Consider the following 19,221-nt stretch of genomic DNA (forward strand, 5'->3'; position numbering starts at 1 on the left):
CCTGTGACTTTGCTGAACTCACTACTTCTGTGAAAAGTTTTTTGGGTTTTTTTGGGTACTTTTATGGGGATCTTCAACGTAGGTAATGTCATCATAAAACAGAGAAAAACTTTCTTTCCAAATGGCATGATTTTATTTTCCTTTTCTTGTCTATTGTACTGACTAGAACTTCCAGAATTATCTTGAATAAGAGGGGTGAGATTGGACATTCCTGCTTTGTTCCCATTCTTAGAGGGTAAGCATTCAGTCTCTTACCATTAAGTGTAGTGTTGGCTATAGATTGTTTTGTAGATGCTCTTTATGAGGTGAGGCAGTTCCAATCTATTCCTAGTTTGCTGAGAATTTTTTTCTTAACCATAAATGGGGACTTTTTATGTGTCAGTTGATATAATCATACATTTCTTTTTCTTGAGCAGGTTGATATAATAGATTGCACTGACTGAATTTAAAGTATTAAGCTAGCCTTGAATACCTGGGACAAATCACCTGGTTATATTATTATTCCTTCCATACACTGTTAAATTTGATTTGCTAATATTTTGCTGAGGACCTCTGTGTGAAATACGTATGCTACTAGTTCTTCCAGCTGGAGTCTGTGAATGCTAAATACTCTTAATCTTGTTCCTCTGAAAATGTCATCTTTTTGCCCTCACTGTTAAGTAATAATTTTGCTGGTTAAAGAAATATTAGTTGAAAGTGATTTCCCCCCCAGAATTTTGAAGACGTTATTCCATTGTTTTCTGATTTTGTTGCTTATAAAAGTATGCTATTGTCAAGTTTTCTTTTCTTTATAGATAACATGTCTTTTCTCTCTGGCTGCTTTTAAGATTTTTCCTTTGATATTTGATATTTTAAAGTTTCTCCATAGTGGGCCTATGTGGGGATGTTATTTTTAAATTTTGCTTGGTGTTTTGTGCTGTGTTTCAGTCCTAAGGCTCAGGTCTGTCTTCAGTTCTAGAAAAGGTCTCATCAGTTGTATCTTCTGCTTTTGTCTTTCCCCAGCTATTTTTAGCCTTGTCTTCTGGAATTCCTATTAGATATAGGTGGTCTTGGTCATTTTATCCTGTTTCTGTATTGCACTTTCGTGTTTTTTTAAATCTCTCTGGATTGTGAGATTTCCTAAGATTTATATTCTCATTGATGATTTCTCTCCTCAGTTGAATAACATGTTCTAGCAGTGCCAGTGATCCTGATCAATTCTATGTAAGTGTAAGGGCTTGGTATGGCTTTCACTAGTATGGGCCCACAAATATTTGTTTTTCTCTAGGCATATTGTTGGCTTGCACTTCCTTGTCCCATTTAAAGTAGAGCATGGCCTTGTGACTTCTTTTAACTAATTATCTCTGCTTGCTTTAAGAAGATTTAAGAGCCAGAGCAGAATTTGTCACACTCCCTTTATCCAGCTTCAGTGGCATTTTGAAAGGGAGCTTCTATCTGCATGAGCTCCTGAGTGGCTATGACAGGCAGACACACCTGCCAACCTGCACTCGACATGCAATATGAGTGAGAAACAGGTTGGTTGTGGTAAGTGCCACTGGGATTTGGGGGTTGTTTGATACAGCAGCATTACCTAGCCTACGCTGACTGATATACTTGGGGATTACCCCAAAATACAGGTATTGTAATACAGGTTTCAGACTCCATCCCTATGCCATCCCTAGCCATGGTTTATGCCTAGAGCTTTTCTTCCTTCCAGAAGATTTTTTCTTTTCCATCCAATGCGTGGGTCAGAAGCCCAAGTTACTTGCTGCTTTCCTTCGCCATGAATAAGGTCTTCCCCTGCTCCTGTCCCATTTTACTAAATGACCAGCTACTTTAACTTCTAGGCCATTTTTGCAGAACGCTATTAGTCCATCTTTCTGTTCATTTTCCTGTTGCTATATATTCAATTGACACATTAAAAAGCATGTTGTCCTAGCCCAAAGGCCTGGGACCAATACCCACTTCTGAAATATTTATGGTAACTGCTGTTTCCATGTCATAAGCTTCTGTAACCTGGACATTCCCGTTCCTTTCTTCCAAACTTGGCCATATATTCACTTTTTGTTGTTATTCTATTTTGTCCTATGTTTCTATGTGTTTGTAATAAGGAGGGGACTGTTGGTATTCTAAGCTTCTTCACTCTGACATATTGCTAGAAATCTCCCTATCATTCTTCCATAGAAGCATAATTTCTATATTTCCTGGACTCTTTCTGAAGCATTATCCACATTCAACTTAACACCAGCTCTTTACAATCTGGGCTGCCTGGGTTATACTCTTAGAGATGACGATCAGAGGACTTGAAAGTATGGATCTAGAAATACAGTGGAAGGTAGAGAGGGTGTTAAAATTTAGAGGCAATGTTTAATAGTCAAATAGAGAGGGAATGTCATGGATGGGTCTAAGTTACCTTACAGGGAAACTTCCGCAAGCAGTCTAGCCTAAAATGTGATTTAAAGGCATGTGACTGATGAAAGTAGACTATCAAAAATCAGCCAGTCTAAAATGTCATTACCATAAAATTAATTATAAACTTAGCAAATAAAAATATAATAATGTGAAAGGGCAATGATGGGGTATTTTTTTTAAATTGGGGGAAATTGAGGTGGTATGTTTGAATTAACTCCATGGCAAAGAGAGTAAGTTAGAAGCTAATAAGTCTCAAATGCGAAATGTTTTGATTTTAACCTTTTGATGTAAATATTTCTAAATGAAATTCATAATCTTATCTTAGAAAACAAAGTGTAATTGACATTTTTATTTATAACTCAGGTCATCACTGTGAACATTCATTAATTGATGAAGTACTTACTATATACTAGGCACCGCATTAAGAACATTACTTATATGATCTCAATTGGAGGTAGTAGGTATTTATGGAAGGGGCTCAGAGACTGAATAATTTGCCCAAAGTCACACAGCAGGTAAGTAAGGGAGTCCAAATGAGGTGACTCTAATCACTGCACTACCTGCGTCTATTACACTCAGTACCCTTTTTGGGTGGCAGAGAGAGAGGAGACATAGTTATAGGTATGGATGGCCTGGGACATGGATGAGTAACTACTGTAGAGAGAAGTGAACCTCTGAAGCTCCAGATCAGCTTCTGGAGGAGGCTGAGAGATCAATAGATGGAGCTACTATTCTGGTTCTGCCCTGATAAAAAATCTGTCCCCTTTTCAAACTGTCGAATTGCTCTTCATCCCTCAAAATCCAATTCAAATGTTATTTTTCATTAAAAACTTTCCAAGTTTTCCAAACTGGAATTTCTTTCTCTGTTCAGTACAGTGTAGTAGTTCAGCACACAGACTCTGGAGACAGACTCCAGAGGTTCAAATCCTGCCTTTGCTGCTCAGTGTGTTAGATACTTCCTGTCACAAAGTGAGTGCTTAGAAAATGTTAGTTACTATGATGGCATTTATGCTTTCATATATATATATATATGAAAGCATAAAAAGCATATACACCTCTTTCATTAGAATACAAACTCCTGGATGGCAGGGGCCAATCTTACTCTAATTTCATAATCCTTACAGAATCCAAATTCTTCTCTCTGCATCTGCTGTTAACACCCTCGTCTCCCTAGGTTATCACAAGACTCCTTACTGGCCTCCTGGCTTCAGCCCATGCCCATGGCTGTTCGGTCTATGCCAAGCCCAGGAGCCAGAATGCAATCTTCATAATTGAAGTGATGCCACTGCTCATAACTATGTCACATAGCCATTTCCATTCTGATAGGGCCAGCATAGCCCAAGTCTTTGCTGTTGTAACAGCCTTATATTATTTGGTTCCTGTTGCCTCTCCAACCCCAGTCTCTACTCCTCTGTTACTGTGCAGCTCCAATCACAGCGGCACCAAAATGCGCAAAGTATGCTTTTGCTCAGAGACTTTGCACTGGCTGTTCCCTCTGCCTGGAAGTCTCCCAGATATCTGTGTGGCTTATGTTTTCACATGTCTCCGGTCATGGTTCAAATGCCACTTTCTTAGTTCTGCTGTCCTTTATTTTTGAAATGACACCTCTCCTACCTTTATCTCTGTACCTTTCCCCTACTTAATTTTTCTCCAGTATACTTATACCATCGAACATATATTTTATTTATCATCTGCCACTCCAACAGAATAAAAGCTCCAGGGGATCAGAAGGTTGTGACTTTTTTTTTTTAAATTGTACCCAAGGCTGTTTTAGTAGGAACTCAGTAAGTATTTGTTAAAATAATGATTTTCTTTCTTCCCACCTGATATAGCACCAGGTACATCGTAGGTATTTAATATGTATTTGTTAATTGAACTCTTTTATGCTTAAGGTTCCTACATTACTTGGCTCTTTATTTAAAGATTTCATTTATTTACTTTTAGAAAGAGGGGAAGGGAAGGAGAAAGACAAGGAAGGAGAAAGACAGGGAAAGAAAGAGCAATGTGCGTGAGATAGGGTGTCTCTCGCCTGCCTCCAACCGGGGAGCTGGCCTGCGACCAAGGCTTGTGCCCTGACAGGGAATCCTACTGGTGACTACTGGTGACTTTTCAATTTGCAGGTCGGTGCTCAGTCCACTGAGCCACACCAGCCAGGGCATTACTTGGCTCTTATGAAGACAAATGGGAGCATAGGAAAATACATAACCTGAGAATCATGCAAAACCAATTATTGAATCAAAGTACAAAACATCGTGTCCCAAGGGAACTTCCCTCCTCAGGAAAATCTTCAGCCGGAACTGTCCTGGTCCATTTGCCTCTGCCTTGTCAACTCAAGAAGGAGTAGCAACATCTGGGTGCTAATCGACCATGAACGGCATAGAGTTCCCTGGGGCAGACAAGGACAGGACGTTGGTGGGAGAAATTCCTGAATTCTGGAAACTGGGATGTGACAGAGAGAGGCAGAAGTCATCTAGAAAGGTCAGCCACCTTTTTATTGTTGAGTCTGCCAATCTATCTAAGTATGTCAACCTGAAGGATGAGGTGGCAGATAAAAGTAGTTCAGAGATCTCTGCCTTGGCCAGGTAGCTCTGATAGCGCATTGTCTGTGATACCCAAAGTTGTGGGTTTGATCCCAGGTTAGGGCACATAAAGAATCCATAAATAAGTGGAACAACAAATCAATGTTTCTCTCTCTTCTCTCCCTTCCTCTCTCAAAAAATCAATCAATAAAAAAATTACCAAAAAAGAAAGTAGTAGTTCAGAAATCAGGGATCAAAAATAAGAACGGCACAAGACAGAAGGCAAGACAGGCTGAGGTGTGCAGGGTCCTGCTAGTCATGTGTACTGGGATTGAACACTCTAGTTCAAGGACGTGATGGAGGCCAGACACTTGAGCCCTCCTTATTTTCCTGCCAAAAGTATGATTGCTTTCCATCCCCTACGAGGGGGTGATTAAAATGCCCTCATGTGGTGCTACATTGTAATAACACTTTGAAATCTTTCCTAGGGCATAATACTACCTTGAATCAGTGATCTGCAGACTAGCATCAGCATCACCTGGGAACTTGTTAGAGACATCAAATTCTGGGGTCCCACCCCGTATCTACCGAACCAGAGCTCAAGAAGTAGAGCTGGAAAAAGCTCGAAAACCACATTGCTAAATGATAAGTGTCATGAGGAAAAAATGCAGCAGGGCAACATGGGGTGGATACTACCTTTCTCACTGGAGGTCTCTCCTATGAGTCCCATCTGAACAGATGTCTGAATGAAGTGAGGAGGGGGGTCATGAGACATGGGGGACAGGAATCGGGGGATGAATCCAGGCAGAGAGAGCAGCGTGGGCATGGCTCCTGAGGGGGGAGGCTGCTGGAACAGCCGGGAAGCCAGCATGTCTGGGTGTACGCACAGCTTCTTTGTACTTTTTGATTTATATGTATTTTAAAGTCCTTACATGGTTACCATGTGCCTTTAGTTATACTGAAAATTCCTTACATACAAGAACCAGATTTCATATATTTTTAAAATAACTCACCACGGCACTGTTAATGGTGCCAGGAATTCAATAGATTCTTAATAAATGCATAAATACAGGAGTGAGGGAAAAATTGAGAAGTGAGCAAAACTTATGTGTGTGTTGGTTGCGGGGGAGGGAAGGAAGGATTGATTTTTATCACGTCTAGCTATATATTGCTGGAAGATACTTAGCCAGAGATGCCTGAAAGCCAATTAACACCTTGGAAAAATTCTGAAAGTGAAAAGTTGGTGGGAACATCATTTTTAATGACATTACCAAGCCTTGGAGAACTCAGACCCAGCATGATGAAATGGGAGCTTTTCTTGACGGGAAATAGTTCCGTCAGTTAGGTGCCCCGCTGCTCTCATTTACTACATTGGAGGTTGGGCCTTGGGAGATGCCAAACCAAAAGGTAGTCATGGAAGTTGACTCTGTTCCAGGGGGGCTTAGATTTCCCCCTGGTTAATGCAAAGAAACCAGGTCGGTACACTGTGTGAAGGTTGAAGAGGCTGGAATAAAACCAAATTAAAATAAACAGAAAACCTGATGATGCTAATTTCATGGTCCTGAAGAAACACTTTCTGAGTTTGAGGCACGGCCTGACTGTCCCCTCAAATGAGAAAAGGTGGAGGAAAGAAGAGTGTCCTGGGCCCCTGTATTAGTCTGCACGGGCTGCCGTAACAAAGCCCCATGGAAAGGGTGGGCTAAACTCAAAAAGCTTATTTCCTCACAGGAATGCAGGCTAGAAATCTGAAATCAAGGTCAGCAGCGGTGGTCCTCCTGAGGCCTTTTTCCTTGGCTTGTAGACGGCTGTCTTCTTATGCCTTCACAGGGTCCTGCCTCTGTGTGTGTCTGTGTCCTAGTGTCCTCTTCCCATAAGAACACCGGTTGTATTGGATGAGGGCCCACGCTTAAGAGTTCTTGTTTTAATGTAATTACCCCTTTAAAAGCCCTGTCTCTAAATACAGTTACATTTTGAGGTACTGAGGTAGATGAGGGCTTCAACTTATGAATTTGGGAGGATGCAATTCAACCAGTGAAAGTCCCTAAGGGAGCAACTCATATTGACTAGAACTGAGGTACCACCATCATGGCGGTACCTTGGGGGTTCCCCTGCCTTCCTTTTCAAAACCAGCTTTTGGATGGTGAGTGAGCCCCCTGGTGGGCCAGGCAGGACCTCATCTCCAGACCCCAAGGCAGCTTCATTGCAATCCCACATCACAGAACTAACTTGAGAAATCTGACGGGGCGTTACCTGGAACCTTCACCAACTCCTTTGTCTCAGAAGACACATGGCTACCCTCTAATAGTGCAGAATGCAGAACCTTGTATTTACCAAAAAAAAAAAAAAAAAAAAGAGCAAAACTTAGTCAAAAGATTTTAGGTTGAGTTTTCATAGCAAAGGAAAACAAGAGATTGACAAACTAAATCTCTTCCCTGTAAGAAGTTCAGGCACATTTTGTTGATGTGTCCGGTTCTAACAAACCCAGAGCAGAGCATATGAGAGTACGTCACCTGAAGCCATGTATTTCCAATCTCATTCCTGGAGAGAGTACAGAGTAACAGCTGGCATTATTAGAAAATATAAAAAATCTGGAATTTTGTCATCATGGGAGAGATTCCTTCTCTACCTTTCTTGCTGTTCAAAGCTTTCGATAATGACCTGCCCCTCAAATTTTCTTCTCCACCTTAAGTTGTCCGCTTGCTAAGTCAGTCCCCAAGGGCCAATCATCTGAAAGCCAGGTGAATTATCAAAACGATATCAACTTTTTCCATGCCTCAGACATCTGTAGAGTTCAAAAGACATAGTTTCATATTATGCCCTTGGATTTTGAAGTTTTATATAAAGATGTAGCTATATGAGAAGTTTGTTTTATAAAACTGGTAAATATAAATGTCGATGTGTAATGCAATGTCTACATTAAGGTACAGGAGTTCTTGGATTATAATTCTTTAAAGCTTTTTTTTTTTCCTAATAAGCCAGTATAAATCTATCCTTAAATAATGAAATCTACTAGATTCGTTACATTTTTCCTTTTATCCCACACACCTTTTTTTTTGTCTGGCTGCAATTATAACAATCATCCTCATCTTAATTTCTCTGGCACACATATTGTGCCTAACTGCTATTATATTAATTCTTTTTTTAAATGGTTCTTATATGCTTTTATTGTTTTTGAATAAGCCAAATCATATCTATTTTGGATGTAGAGAGGTATAAATAACAGATTAAACTTGCCTTACCTTCTCTCATGTTGTCTTATGAAACTTGATGAAGAGTTCTTTTTCTGAATAAGAATATTTTTTACATTAGGGAAAAAAAGCAAACGAAATTTTCTAGGTGTCTCAGGATAGGGTATCATGGCTGTGACAGATACAGAAAGAAAAATTTCACACTGTCTTATTGATAGATTAATTTTCTGAACTGGCTGTGGAAATTAAACCCCATAACTCCATAACCAGCTCTCAAACCTCATATCTCCCCCTGCATTATCAAAATGTTTTTATGTTAACTTTACAAAAAGATGACCTGCAGTCCAGCTTTAGGAACACCCTGGTTGTAAAGAAAGAAAGAGAAACAGCAGACCCCAAGTCCTTTCCAAGACTCCTCATCATATATGCCTGCAGACCCTGAAAATAATCGTGACTCCAGGGGGGCTCCAACCCTAGGAATCAAGCAAATCTCCTCTTCACCTCTGCTGATGCTTTTCATACCTGCATCTGGTCTACAATGTAAACCTAGAGATATTGGAAAGGCTACTGACCTTCTCAGGTACCTTATTAACTAAACAATTTCTGCGAAGTCTCGGAAATCATTTCCAAGTTTCAGCCCAGGAATTGTAACACCAAGAGATTGCTAAAGACATCTGACTGACTTTTTTTTAATGTAAGCATGAACACATCATGAGTCTACATAATCTTTTACAAGAACATTCTTTTTTATGGGTGAAATGAGAGCCAAGTGGTAAACTTGAATAAGTATTCCCTTCTCTCAGATATCCTCATATAAAAATTCAAACTCATAAAGGAAAATTAGGGGTGATTACTTTTTTCACAACAACTGTTTCAGTATACCAAAAGAGTTCTTGAAATATTCCTTTTGGTGTTTAATTCCCAATCCCAAATCCATTTGTTTTCTTAAAGACTGATTCCATTTATAAAAGCTACCTTTCAAGACATTCACTATATCAAGTGCAAGAAAGCTAAGAGGTAAACTTTTTGACTCATCTAATTTAGCCAAATTAAAATCCTAAATACCTCCTGTTATATAATTTCTTCAGAACTAACTTCCTTCCTTTCTTCCCCCTCCCCGTTTCTTCTTCTCCTTTGCTTCCTTCCTTCCTTTCCCTTCCTCTCTCTCTCTCTCGCCCTGCCTCTTTCTCCCTTTCCCCATACCCCTGGTTTATTTAAAGTTTTTACTAGGTACGTGTGTTAGCAGTTTAGCATAGCTCATTTTTTTAAAAATTAAATCTTAAACTACAATATTTATGTCAGAGGAAACTCCACAGTACTCTAGAGTTCTGAGGAACACAATTTGAAAACCACACCTCCAGTTCACTGCCAAGTCTCTAGAAGTTGTTTATCTGAACCTACTGGTACTTGTTATATTTTCTGAAATACCAAGAATAGGCAGTACTACAATTTCTACAAATCAGCAAATCAGACCCCTGATTTGCTGATTTGTATCAGTCAGGGTTCAGTTGCAGAGAACTGAGCTAGTTTAAGCAAATAGAGATTTATTATGTGGTATGCAGAATCGTTAGGCTGATTTAAACTGTGGAACTGGGACACTGCAGAACCTAACTGAAAAAGAAGCTTCCCACCAACCCCCACAGCTGTGACTCCAAAGCCACACCACCTGGAGCAGGAAGCTGCCAGCAGGTACTGGAAAGCCAGGCCACACCTCTGCCCTCACTACCGGAACAATGGATGCTTTGCACCCTCTCACTCAATGCTGTCAAGCTGGTGACTATGCCCTAGGACTTTGGCAAATGATGCTGAAGAAAAACCAAAAGTCTCCATAAATGCCTTGGTTCCTACTTCTGGAGCCCAGCGCCTTTGATATTCCAGAATGAGTCAGTTTTCTTCCTCCAAAGTTAAGGAAGGCAAACCAGTAGGAGGTTGGAGTGGACCACGCCAGCCAGCTGCCATATCTACATACCCCATATACTCAGTTCCCATACTGGAGAAAATACTCCGACCTTTTCTTCAATTGTACCACAAAAGGTCAGGAATGTGGCCCAAACCTATTGACCTGCTATGAAACTCACTCTTGTAAATTTTTGTTTTTATAACATTACATTTTGATCACTGTTAGCACTTAGAAAAAACAAATTTCATAAATGTTTCACTTACTGTACAAAGCGACACTACTTTTCATTTGTCTAAAATTTATTTCTATTTTAACTATCCAAGAGACAAGGTTCATACTCAAATAATCTGAGTCTTACAGTCTTTGCTCATAATCCTTCTTGGCTTTCCACTTGGTAGATGGAGATTTCCTCAATCCTTTGCTCTAACCTCCTACCTGTTCTTGTGCACAAGAGGGAAAGTTCTGGCAACCATGAACCTTCTGTTCCTTAAATCCCTCCCTCGCCCAGGGAATGGTCACCGTCGCTGTGACCACATTGGAATAGAAGAGCCACGTATATACTCAACAAGTCACACACATGGAAAAAGTTCTCCCTCAATTAGTCTAAAATCCTCCTGAGCTATTTACAATCATTCTTGCTTGCTGAGTCTGAGTGTTTAAGAGACAACTTGTTACAGAAATGGCAACACGTCTGGCTGTGGGCTGGTAAAGGGAGGTCTCTTTTCTAGGCATCACACCTTAAACAAAAATTAACCCAAAATGGATTGTGGACCTAAATGCACAATACATAAATATAAAATGTATAGATATTATTTAGGATCTTTACCTTTGTGAAGAGTTCTTAGACATAACCACAAAAGTGCAATCCATAAAAGGAAAAACTGATAAAATGGACTCTTTTTAAGAGCATAACAGATCTCTTTAAGAGCATGAAAAGACAAGCTAATCATTCAGAATATGGTCAACACGGACATCTGGCTACAGTGAGAAGGAAGTGCTGCTGCTCTTCTTGTTTGCACAGGAGTTTTATTTTCAAATTCCTGAGCGCACACAGAAGGGTGGGGACATCTTGCGGCTACTTCCCCCCACCCCCAGGCTGACTGCGGAGTGGCCAGACCCCAGCCCCTGCCTATAGTCACATTCCAGACAGGCATTTATAAGACAGCGATGATTAAAAGGCAACGAACGACCCCATCATTGAGACCCAGACCTAATATCATCAGCGGGGCAGTTTTTCATGGAAATTATTTCTAAAACCAAACTCTACTGCAAAGCGGTTTTTACTTTATTCTGTAGACTTCCTTTCTCTTCATCTTCTCCATTTTCACTGAAGAGAGAGGGAAGGAGACATGGTATAAATGCCACTGAGAAGAATTTTGTTTGGACTACGAGGGGTGGCATGGGCCGGGAACCCAGGACTCTGCAGAAGTAAAGGTTTAGAGGTGTAGATCATTGGAACCTGGTCATACTATAAATCAGAGCTGCTGAGCACATTTCTTTCTTTACTTTTCTGCCTAGTAAACCTCCAAGAATGGCTAGCTTGCCCTCAGCATCAGAAAGGACGTGTGAGCTGTGTTGTCATTTGCTCCTGCCTGCACTCCTCCAAACAAGGAGCCCACATTCTGCCTGGAGGAAGGCATCCGCGGGAAAATCCTGTAACAGACACCGACTTCTCTGTCCGAAACCATAGCTGTGGCTCTCCCTCCTCTCCTCCTTGCCTTCTCAAAGCCTCGTGAAATGCACACGACCTCCCTGTGCTACTCCCACCTCTTAAATAGCTCAGGTAACAGCAGGGAGGAATCAGTCAAGTGGGAAAATGATTAAGCAGGCAGAAGTTTATCTGTAGGCACAGCTGCCCAAAATAAGGATGAGTTTCACTCCCTTCAGGGAGCCGTGCTGGATTGAGGATTTGTCTAGTCCAGGCTCCACCCTCAGGGAGGCCAGGCCTCTCCGCTGCACTGCCTGACCTGAGGAAGGCCCCGAGGGACACACTGTGCTTGTGCAAAAGAGTAGCCTGGGACCTGGGCTTGACCGGCCTCCTCCCGGGCTCTGTGGCTTTGGGGCCACAGCAGTGGTACGTGTCTTCCTGGGGTGACACACAGGGCAGCCACGGGAGTGAGAAGAGTGTGGCACTCTCTATGGGTACGAAATTTAAGGGGTCCCAAAATACTCAGTAATCAAGGTCAATAATAATTTATGGGTGACTTTTAAAAAAAATCAAAATTAATGCTAAAACCCATGACCAAGAAACTATGAAAATTTTAAATAAGGACAGGATCAACAGGGCTTTGGGGAGACCTTAAAATTTTGTGGATTAAGGTAAAAGGACAATGTACAGATACTAAAAGATACCCAGGTGACAAAAAGGCACCCACACAGTGGGTTTGCAGGAGGTCCCAGCTCAGCATCCAAGCTGCAGCCTCTGAGGCCTGGAGTCGCCAAGGCCTGGGACACACCTGCTGCTCTTGGCTCCCGGCTCTCAGGGGAGCCTGCTATTCCCAGGAGCCTGTGTCTTGAGTGTTAAATGAAGCCAGGAACACAGGGGTTTTCCTGAACATACAGATGAATGAGGTCCCTGGCAGGGAGGCTGTGTTTACACTCCATCTGACTCACTTTCCTGTTTATTTCCCATCCAGACTCAATTGAATTAATTACTCCACAAAGTCAGGTGTGGCTGGGGGGACATTCTCAAACAGGCCACCAAGGGGCGATCGAGGGCAGTGCCAATCCCATTGGCCCAATGCCAATTCATGTTCTGGAACCACAACTGCCCTTGCCCCTTGCTTGGGGAAACTTCTCATTCCTCTCCTCTCACTGTGTTCCTTTGTTTTTATCCTGGAGTTGTAAAAATCCCAGGCCAAAAGCCCCTCATAAAGCTGGAAGAATAAACAACCCCAATGCACTTTTTAATCAGCTGTGACTCTGCACTCTCAGGAACTTTATAGCAAAGTGCGCTCCGAGTAAAACTTCAGTGTTTTGCAGAAGGCCAGCCACATCACGAGAAAACACCAGCCGCCCTTCCTAGGGCAAGGCGGCCATGGGCTCCTGCCACCCCGGGCCCTGAGGCTTGCTTCCCGAAGCTGCCAGTATCTACCTGCACTGCCAACTGAGCTTGGATGCAGGGAACTTCCTGCCTGCAAGACAAAGGGTCCATTATCCAACAGGCTCCGTGTCCTGCAGGTATGGGGGAAGGCACAGAGGCATTCATTCTTATCTTCATTTTATTTTGCAAAACACCGGGTATCTTTACAGACTATCTTCAGTTCAGAGAACTGAACCTCACTCATTTCCTGCAAAGCACTAAGGAGAAATTCCACTCCTTAATGGCTCCTGGTGCTCTTGGATCAAGCATGAGTGGGTTTAAGAGAGCACGAGGCTCCATAATAGGGCTGCAAAGCCCTAGCCTGGTACCAGTGTGGAGCCTGTGTCCTCCTGACACTGGCCTGGCCCATATGCTCCTTTGGTGTATCGCACCCCTTTGCCTTCATTTGTAAAGGAGCTGATAGGAACTGAAGGCCTAGACTAACTGCTTCTGCCATTTAATTAACTTACTGACCTCCAAAAATGGAAAACAACAACAATAGCAGATTTTCTGTGGCTTTTTTCTCTTATTTGTGAAATGAGGAACTTGGATTGTAAGCTAAAATGAGGCATACAAATTTAATTTTAAGAATTAATATTGATAATGCAAATAATAATAGAGGTTTTTTGTTTTTGCTTTTGTTTTTGTATTTTTTTTTTTTTTAGGGGCAGCTAGGACAATGCCTGAACCAAATCTCGTCATCTATAAGTGAAGAACAAATTCAGGATACCTCTTCCCATCTTTCATCTCTTTTCTTCTTCAAGCAAAGTATTTGCTAGGTTTTACAAGGCAGAATTTAGCTGTCCTGTGCATGGGGCCAAACCGCGAAGCATTTTCAAGTTGACCCAGTTCCTCGCCTCTCTTCCCCTGACCCCTTCTGTCTGCAAATGCAGGTGTCAAGTGGGAAACTTGAAATGGCAGGTTAAGCAACCAGAACACTTGCAAAGAGGTCGAAGTCCTCATAACCTGTACATTTTGTTCAAGGGCCAGAAAAAAAATAGTAGAACAAGATAGAAAGTGAATATCCAACATGAAGATGACAAGGAGTAAGGCAGAAAGTGACAAACCTGTTTTTCCTGAAAGTTTGTTGAAAGGAAATGCTACGCCAAATGCATGCCAAGCCCCCCTATCCCTTTGTGTGCTGGTGGGAGGAACAGCCTCAGTTTACAGCTTTCACTAACATCCATTGGCGTTTTGGCCACATTGCACTTCTTCCTGGAGCCATTCAAAGCCTCCTCCGGACTACCAGGCAGTCGCAGGGCCCATACCCCAACTGGCCAGGCTTCTGAGATGGGGAAGGTGGTTCCTGGGAAACAACACTCATTCTGGTCTGTCCCCTGCTATTCCCTATACCAGGAACACAGGCAACTACTGCTAGCATCCTGGCTCGACGCCGGGTCCAAATGTGCCCAGTCCCAAAGACGACTTAGACTTGCCTGCTTCCCCAGCAGGCGAAGTCTTCATGGTTGACGTTCAATCCGTGAAGTTTCTTAAAAGGACTTGTACTTTTACAAATTAAAATCAAATTAACCTTCTGTTCCAGGGGTATGTGTTCAGAAGTATAAAAACAGACATGTTGCAGTAATAAAAGGGCATGAGAAATTGCTTTTTTGAGGCTCACCTAGAGATCTTTCTTTTGTCTGGTTGGTTGTTCTCACCACTGGAAGGCTTGCTCGAGTCCGGCTGCCTCTGGAAAAAGGACTTGGAGCTTCTACCTCAGACATGGCTTCCAAAGAATCACCAGACGTCTCTGATAAATGCTCGACCGGCTCACCCAAACTGGGAGGTTGAGGACTGTGAGACAGTTTGGGGCTTCTTGTCTGAAAAAGGCATTTGAAAGAAAGTGGAAAAATAAACTATTATTAATTATGCTAAAAATATTTTCAATGCTATCGAGGTCTGCCAATCTACAAAAACAATATAGCAAGGGGAAGAAGTCCATCAGAAAGACTGGATAGAACTAGAGACCCGGTGGGTAAAAGTTCCAGTTGTAAAAGTTACTGAAAAACAAAACAAAACAACCATATTCTCCCTGAGCATTCCAGTAAGATTTTTATCACTAAACATCTACCTTACAAATGCCATTTTGAACAAGGCATTGAGGACAAGCCACATTATAGGAAAGAATGACAGCATATCAATTCCTTTTGCCGACAAATTCTGACAGTTATCGTATGTATGGGATTGTGCACATTTATATATAGCCACGTGTTCAATAAGAACCTTTTGGTCACTGACTGACTGCATATACAATAGTGGTCCCACAAGATTATACACAGCCTAGGTGTGTAGTAGGCTCCACTATCTAGGTTTGTGTATCTAAGTGCACTCTATGATGTTCATGCAATGACAAAATTGCCTAATGATGCATTTCTCAGAACATAGCCTCATCATTAAGAGGCACATGACTATATACCTAAATGGATAATGCATTTACATCAGAATATGCTGAACACAGCCAGTCTTTTAAAGCCTTATATCAAGAATATTTCCAAAATCAATAACCTAAGATTGTGAGGGAGATATTTGTATCACTATTGAACTTTTCTTTTGAAGCACAAATCCTAAAAATGAGATTATGTCTAGCTTTGGTTATTACCTTGCCAATCTGCAGGAAGTATATATAGTAACTTACACAATATATATAATTGAATTTCTCTCTTAGTTTTCTGTACTGTAATGGCAGGAAGTAGGATGTGTAAAAATGCTTACAAGCTATTAGTCAATAACATTCCTTGACCATGTATTACTGGTTGAGCACTGGGGAAGATGCAGAAAAGCAGAAATGTAGCCTGATGTCAGAGTTTCAAAACTAATCAATGAAATTAGTGAAGGACAACAAATAACACAACGTATCATATAAGCAAGTGTAAACTATGAACTGTGTGGTACAGCCATTCATACTTTCAGCAGACATCTGTTGCGCATCCACCATGCTCCAGGCACTATGCTAGGTCTCGGAACACAATGATGCACAGAACAGACATGACTCCACCTTGACGGTGCTTACAGTCCAGTCAGCTGATAGACACTGCCGTCAAATTAAAGGTGCAAAGAGAGCCTATAACCCAGACTGGTGGGGAGACAGTGGTGAAGGTGGAGGGTTGGAAAAACATGTGAACTGTGATTTAAATAAAGAGGGAAGTTGGGAGGAAAGGGGAAACCACAGGGGAGGAACGAAAAGCAGGAAAGCCATTCCAGGTGGCGGGAAGAGTACATGCAAAATGCGGGAGGCAGAAAGAAGCGGCACTCACTGGGGGCTCCGTGGGGCTAGAGTCGCGCAGAGACCAGAAAACACATAGGCCTGGAGTCAAGGTGAGAATTCTCACCTTGACTCTAAGGTACCAGAATATCATTTAGGCAGGAAAAAAGGCCAGGGGGCCAGGATCAGATGTACTTTTTAGAAGATTACTCTGCTGTTGTGCAGAGGTTGCAGATTATGCATGTTGCAGACAGTTGGAGAAAGGGATTCAGAAAAACTGGGGGTATTAGGCTGCATGAATGTATTATCTCAGCTTTCCCCTCCCACCGCCTGCCCTGACGTGCACCTTCTGGGAGGCACACTGATCTGAGTTAATCAGGTGGGTGAGTTTTCACTTCATAAGATGCCAAAGACATTGATGGCCGGCGGTGGCATATATGATTTGTGTATACATACTGTTAGTGTCCCTGGTAGCCGATATTTTGGTGTGTTTGCATTCCCTAATTTTCTCTGTCTTCCTAAGGATGCCAATGCCTTTTGAAGTGAGGCACCAAGGAGCTTGGCTGTCAAGGCAGAACCCGCTTCGTGGGTGTGCAGCCTGCGCAGTCACACCGGGCCCTGTCCTTGACAGGGTTTCACAGTCGGTTTCACAATCTGCTGTGGCTGTCTTGAAATTCATAATGATTTTAGCAAGAAGGTACACTGATAATTACGTAGCCAGAACTGCCTCAGGCTCCAGCTACAGAGCCCTTTCAGGGATGCCCAGATGTGCCTGACACTCCAGGGGGACCCTTAGAAGGTGCGATGACCAGCTTCTTGCCCGCCTTTCCTCCTAAAAGTACAAGGGCACTCCTCTTGGCAGGATGCCCACAGCTTGCTACACCTCTCAAGACCTTTCCATGGGGGAGACAGGAATAAGGTCGGCACTCAGTGCCCCGCACCTGCTTCAGTGCAGGATGTGGCTTCATGGAGGTGGGCAACCTGGGTGTTCATAGGAAACACTCAGCTCAGATTATATGCCAGTAATAGAGCCAAAAGAACACCCACTGACAGTTAAGTTGCAGCTTTGCGTTAATTTTTCTGCACAAGCCTCCAAAGTGGTTTATTCCCAGATTTGTTTCTCATAAAATTTGCTTCTGTTATGGAGGTTAAGATCTGGCTTTGGCACTCTTTAAGAGGATTGTTTGACTAGAAAAACCAACCCTACCTCACTGTGCAGCTCCCCAAAATTTGCATAAACTTATACAGTCTTCAATGAAGTATGTTGAGCAATGAACCTGGTTACTATGCTCAGCAGAATATCAAGCTCAGATGTCCTCAACCTTGACTTAAAACAAACAAACAAAAAAAGACATTCAGTTTAGCAAGATAGCTAAGAAATAATATTACTTCAAGCAACATGGTTTCATTTTAGAACCTCTGTTTTCTGGTCATCTTTGCAACCTACGGCAGACATGATACATTTAATGAGTTGTCATTTTCCATTGCAAAGGGCAATAATCCTTGAAGAAAATCAAAATTAAATTTCTTTTCTTATTCAGGGTCATCATGGTAGTAGTATGTATAAAAATAAAGATGTAAGGGCTAAATCTTCATTTTTAACTTCCTTTCCACAGCTACTCAGTTCAAAAACAAAACAAAACAAAACAACCCTCCCCTCATTTTTATGTCATTCACTTTCTTACTGCAAACTATTATTGCACATTAGCAATCTCCTCACATAGTACCTTCCCCTCTGATGCCAGCTTGCTGATGAGAGACATCACTTAGTACAAAGAAAAGACAAAGGAAATTGCTGACACTAGTGTCAAATACCCTATGATTTTTCAAAAGAAAAGTAAAAAGCATTTGGAACAAGGATTCAGTGCTCAGCACAGGGCTAGGCTCCAGGGGTTAGAAGTGTCATATATAGTTCTTGAGCTCATAATGCTTTTAAGGTAGAGTTTGGAGCTAAGGACAATATAGACTTAACATCTGGACAAGAAGAGCTAAGAGATGTGTCACTGTGAGTGCAGAAGGGCTTTAGGGGGATAAGACCTGACGTTAAAGGGAAGAAGAACATGGGTGAGGGATTGCTAAGGGGTGCACTGAGCTAGGTCACCTGCGCACATTCTCAGGTCTTCATGTACTCAAGGGGCATGCAAGAGGAGAAGGCAGAGCAACTAAGGTTTTTTTCCCTCACTGTGCACACTCTGAGGAATGAGAGCCTGATGTCTTTCTCTGCTGCCTCAACTGAGCTACCAGATACACGACATCCAAAAGCAGTTGAGTACCAAGTTGTCTCTTCCCACAGGCAATCTCATGGCAGGATTATGCCTCCTGCAATCCTTTCCAGCAATACTGAATACACAAAAAAAGTTCCACTCCTATTAGTTGATTTGACTCAGCCATTTTTTAAAGTGTTCCTGCTTCCACACAATGTTCCCCTTCTCCAAGGAATCCTTCCCCGCCCACTTGATTAAGCCCCTGAAGCCCAGTGTTCCATATCTAGAGTCAACATACTCTGCAGCTTCTCTGGGACAGTTCTGCTTTGTACCTGTTGTTTTAATGTAATCATTATTAGTGACCTTCTTTCACTCTCAAACATACACTGGTTTGAGCAATAAAGTGTATCGTCAGGACTCCTAGCCCCATCTCAGATGACTGGACCAAGCAATGGTCACCTCATTTTGGCTAGACCAATCCTTTTCTCCCCCCCTGGAAATGCAGTCCTGGGACAGAGGAACTATTAGTGTCTATTGAGAACCTGAAATGTGAGGTGAGCTGCAGCTGAAATGGGCAGGGAATGTGAAACAGAGCAAGAAAGTATAGAGAATGTAGGAAGCAGCTCTGTATAGGAGAATGGAGATAAGAGATGCCTATGTCCCCAGTGCGAAAGCCTAAAAGATAAAGAGAGGAGCTATCTGGGCCCCCAGGAGGCACAGATCCTAATTCCAGTA

The 19,221-nt window shown here is 42.1% G+C and overlaps 1 protein-coding gene across 19 annotated transcripts in view; it reads right to left on the bottom strand.

Annotated features, from left to right (window-relative positions):
• KIAA1217 (KIAA1217 ortholog) overlaps positions 1-19,221 on the bottom strand; it is a 426,467-nt gene that overhangs the window by 130,988 nt on the left and 276,258 nt on the right. For all 19 annotated transcript variants that reach the window (XR_008530796.1, XM_054592699.1, XM_054592708.1 and 16 more), the window contains one exon: positions 14,702-14,900. Coding sequence is in view for 18 of the 19 variants with exons in the window: in XM_054592699.1 (XP_054448674.1) it covers positions 14,702-14,900 (199 nt within the window). In the remaining variant the exon portion in view is untranslated. The remainder of the gene's footprint in view (positions 1-14,701; positions 14,901-19,221) is intronic.

Source organism: Pteronotus mesoamericanus, unplaced genomic scaffold (assembly GCF_021234165.1).
Source record: "Pteronotus mesoamericanus isolate MK-2021 breed Mesoamerican mustached bat unplaced genomic scaffold, CSHL_Meso_final contig_130, whole genome shotgun sequence".
NCBI classification, from domain to species: Eukaryota; Metazoa; Chordata; class Mammalia; order Chiroptera; family Mormoopidae; genus Pteronotus; species Pteronotus mesoamericanus.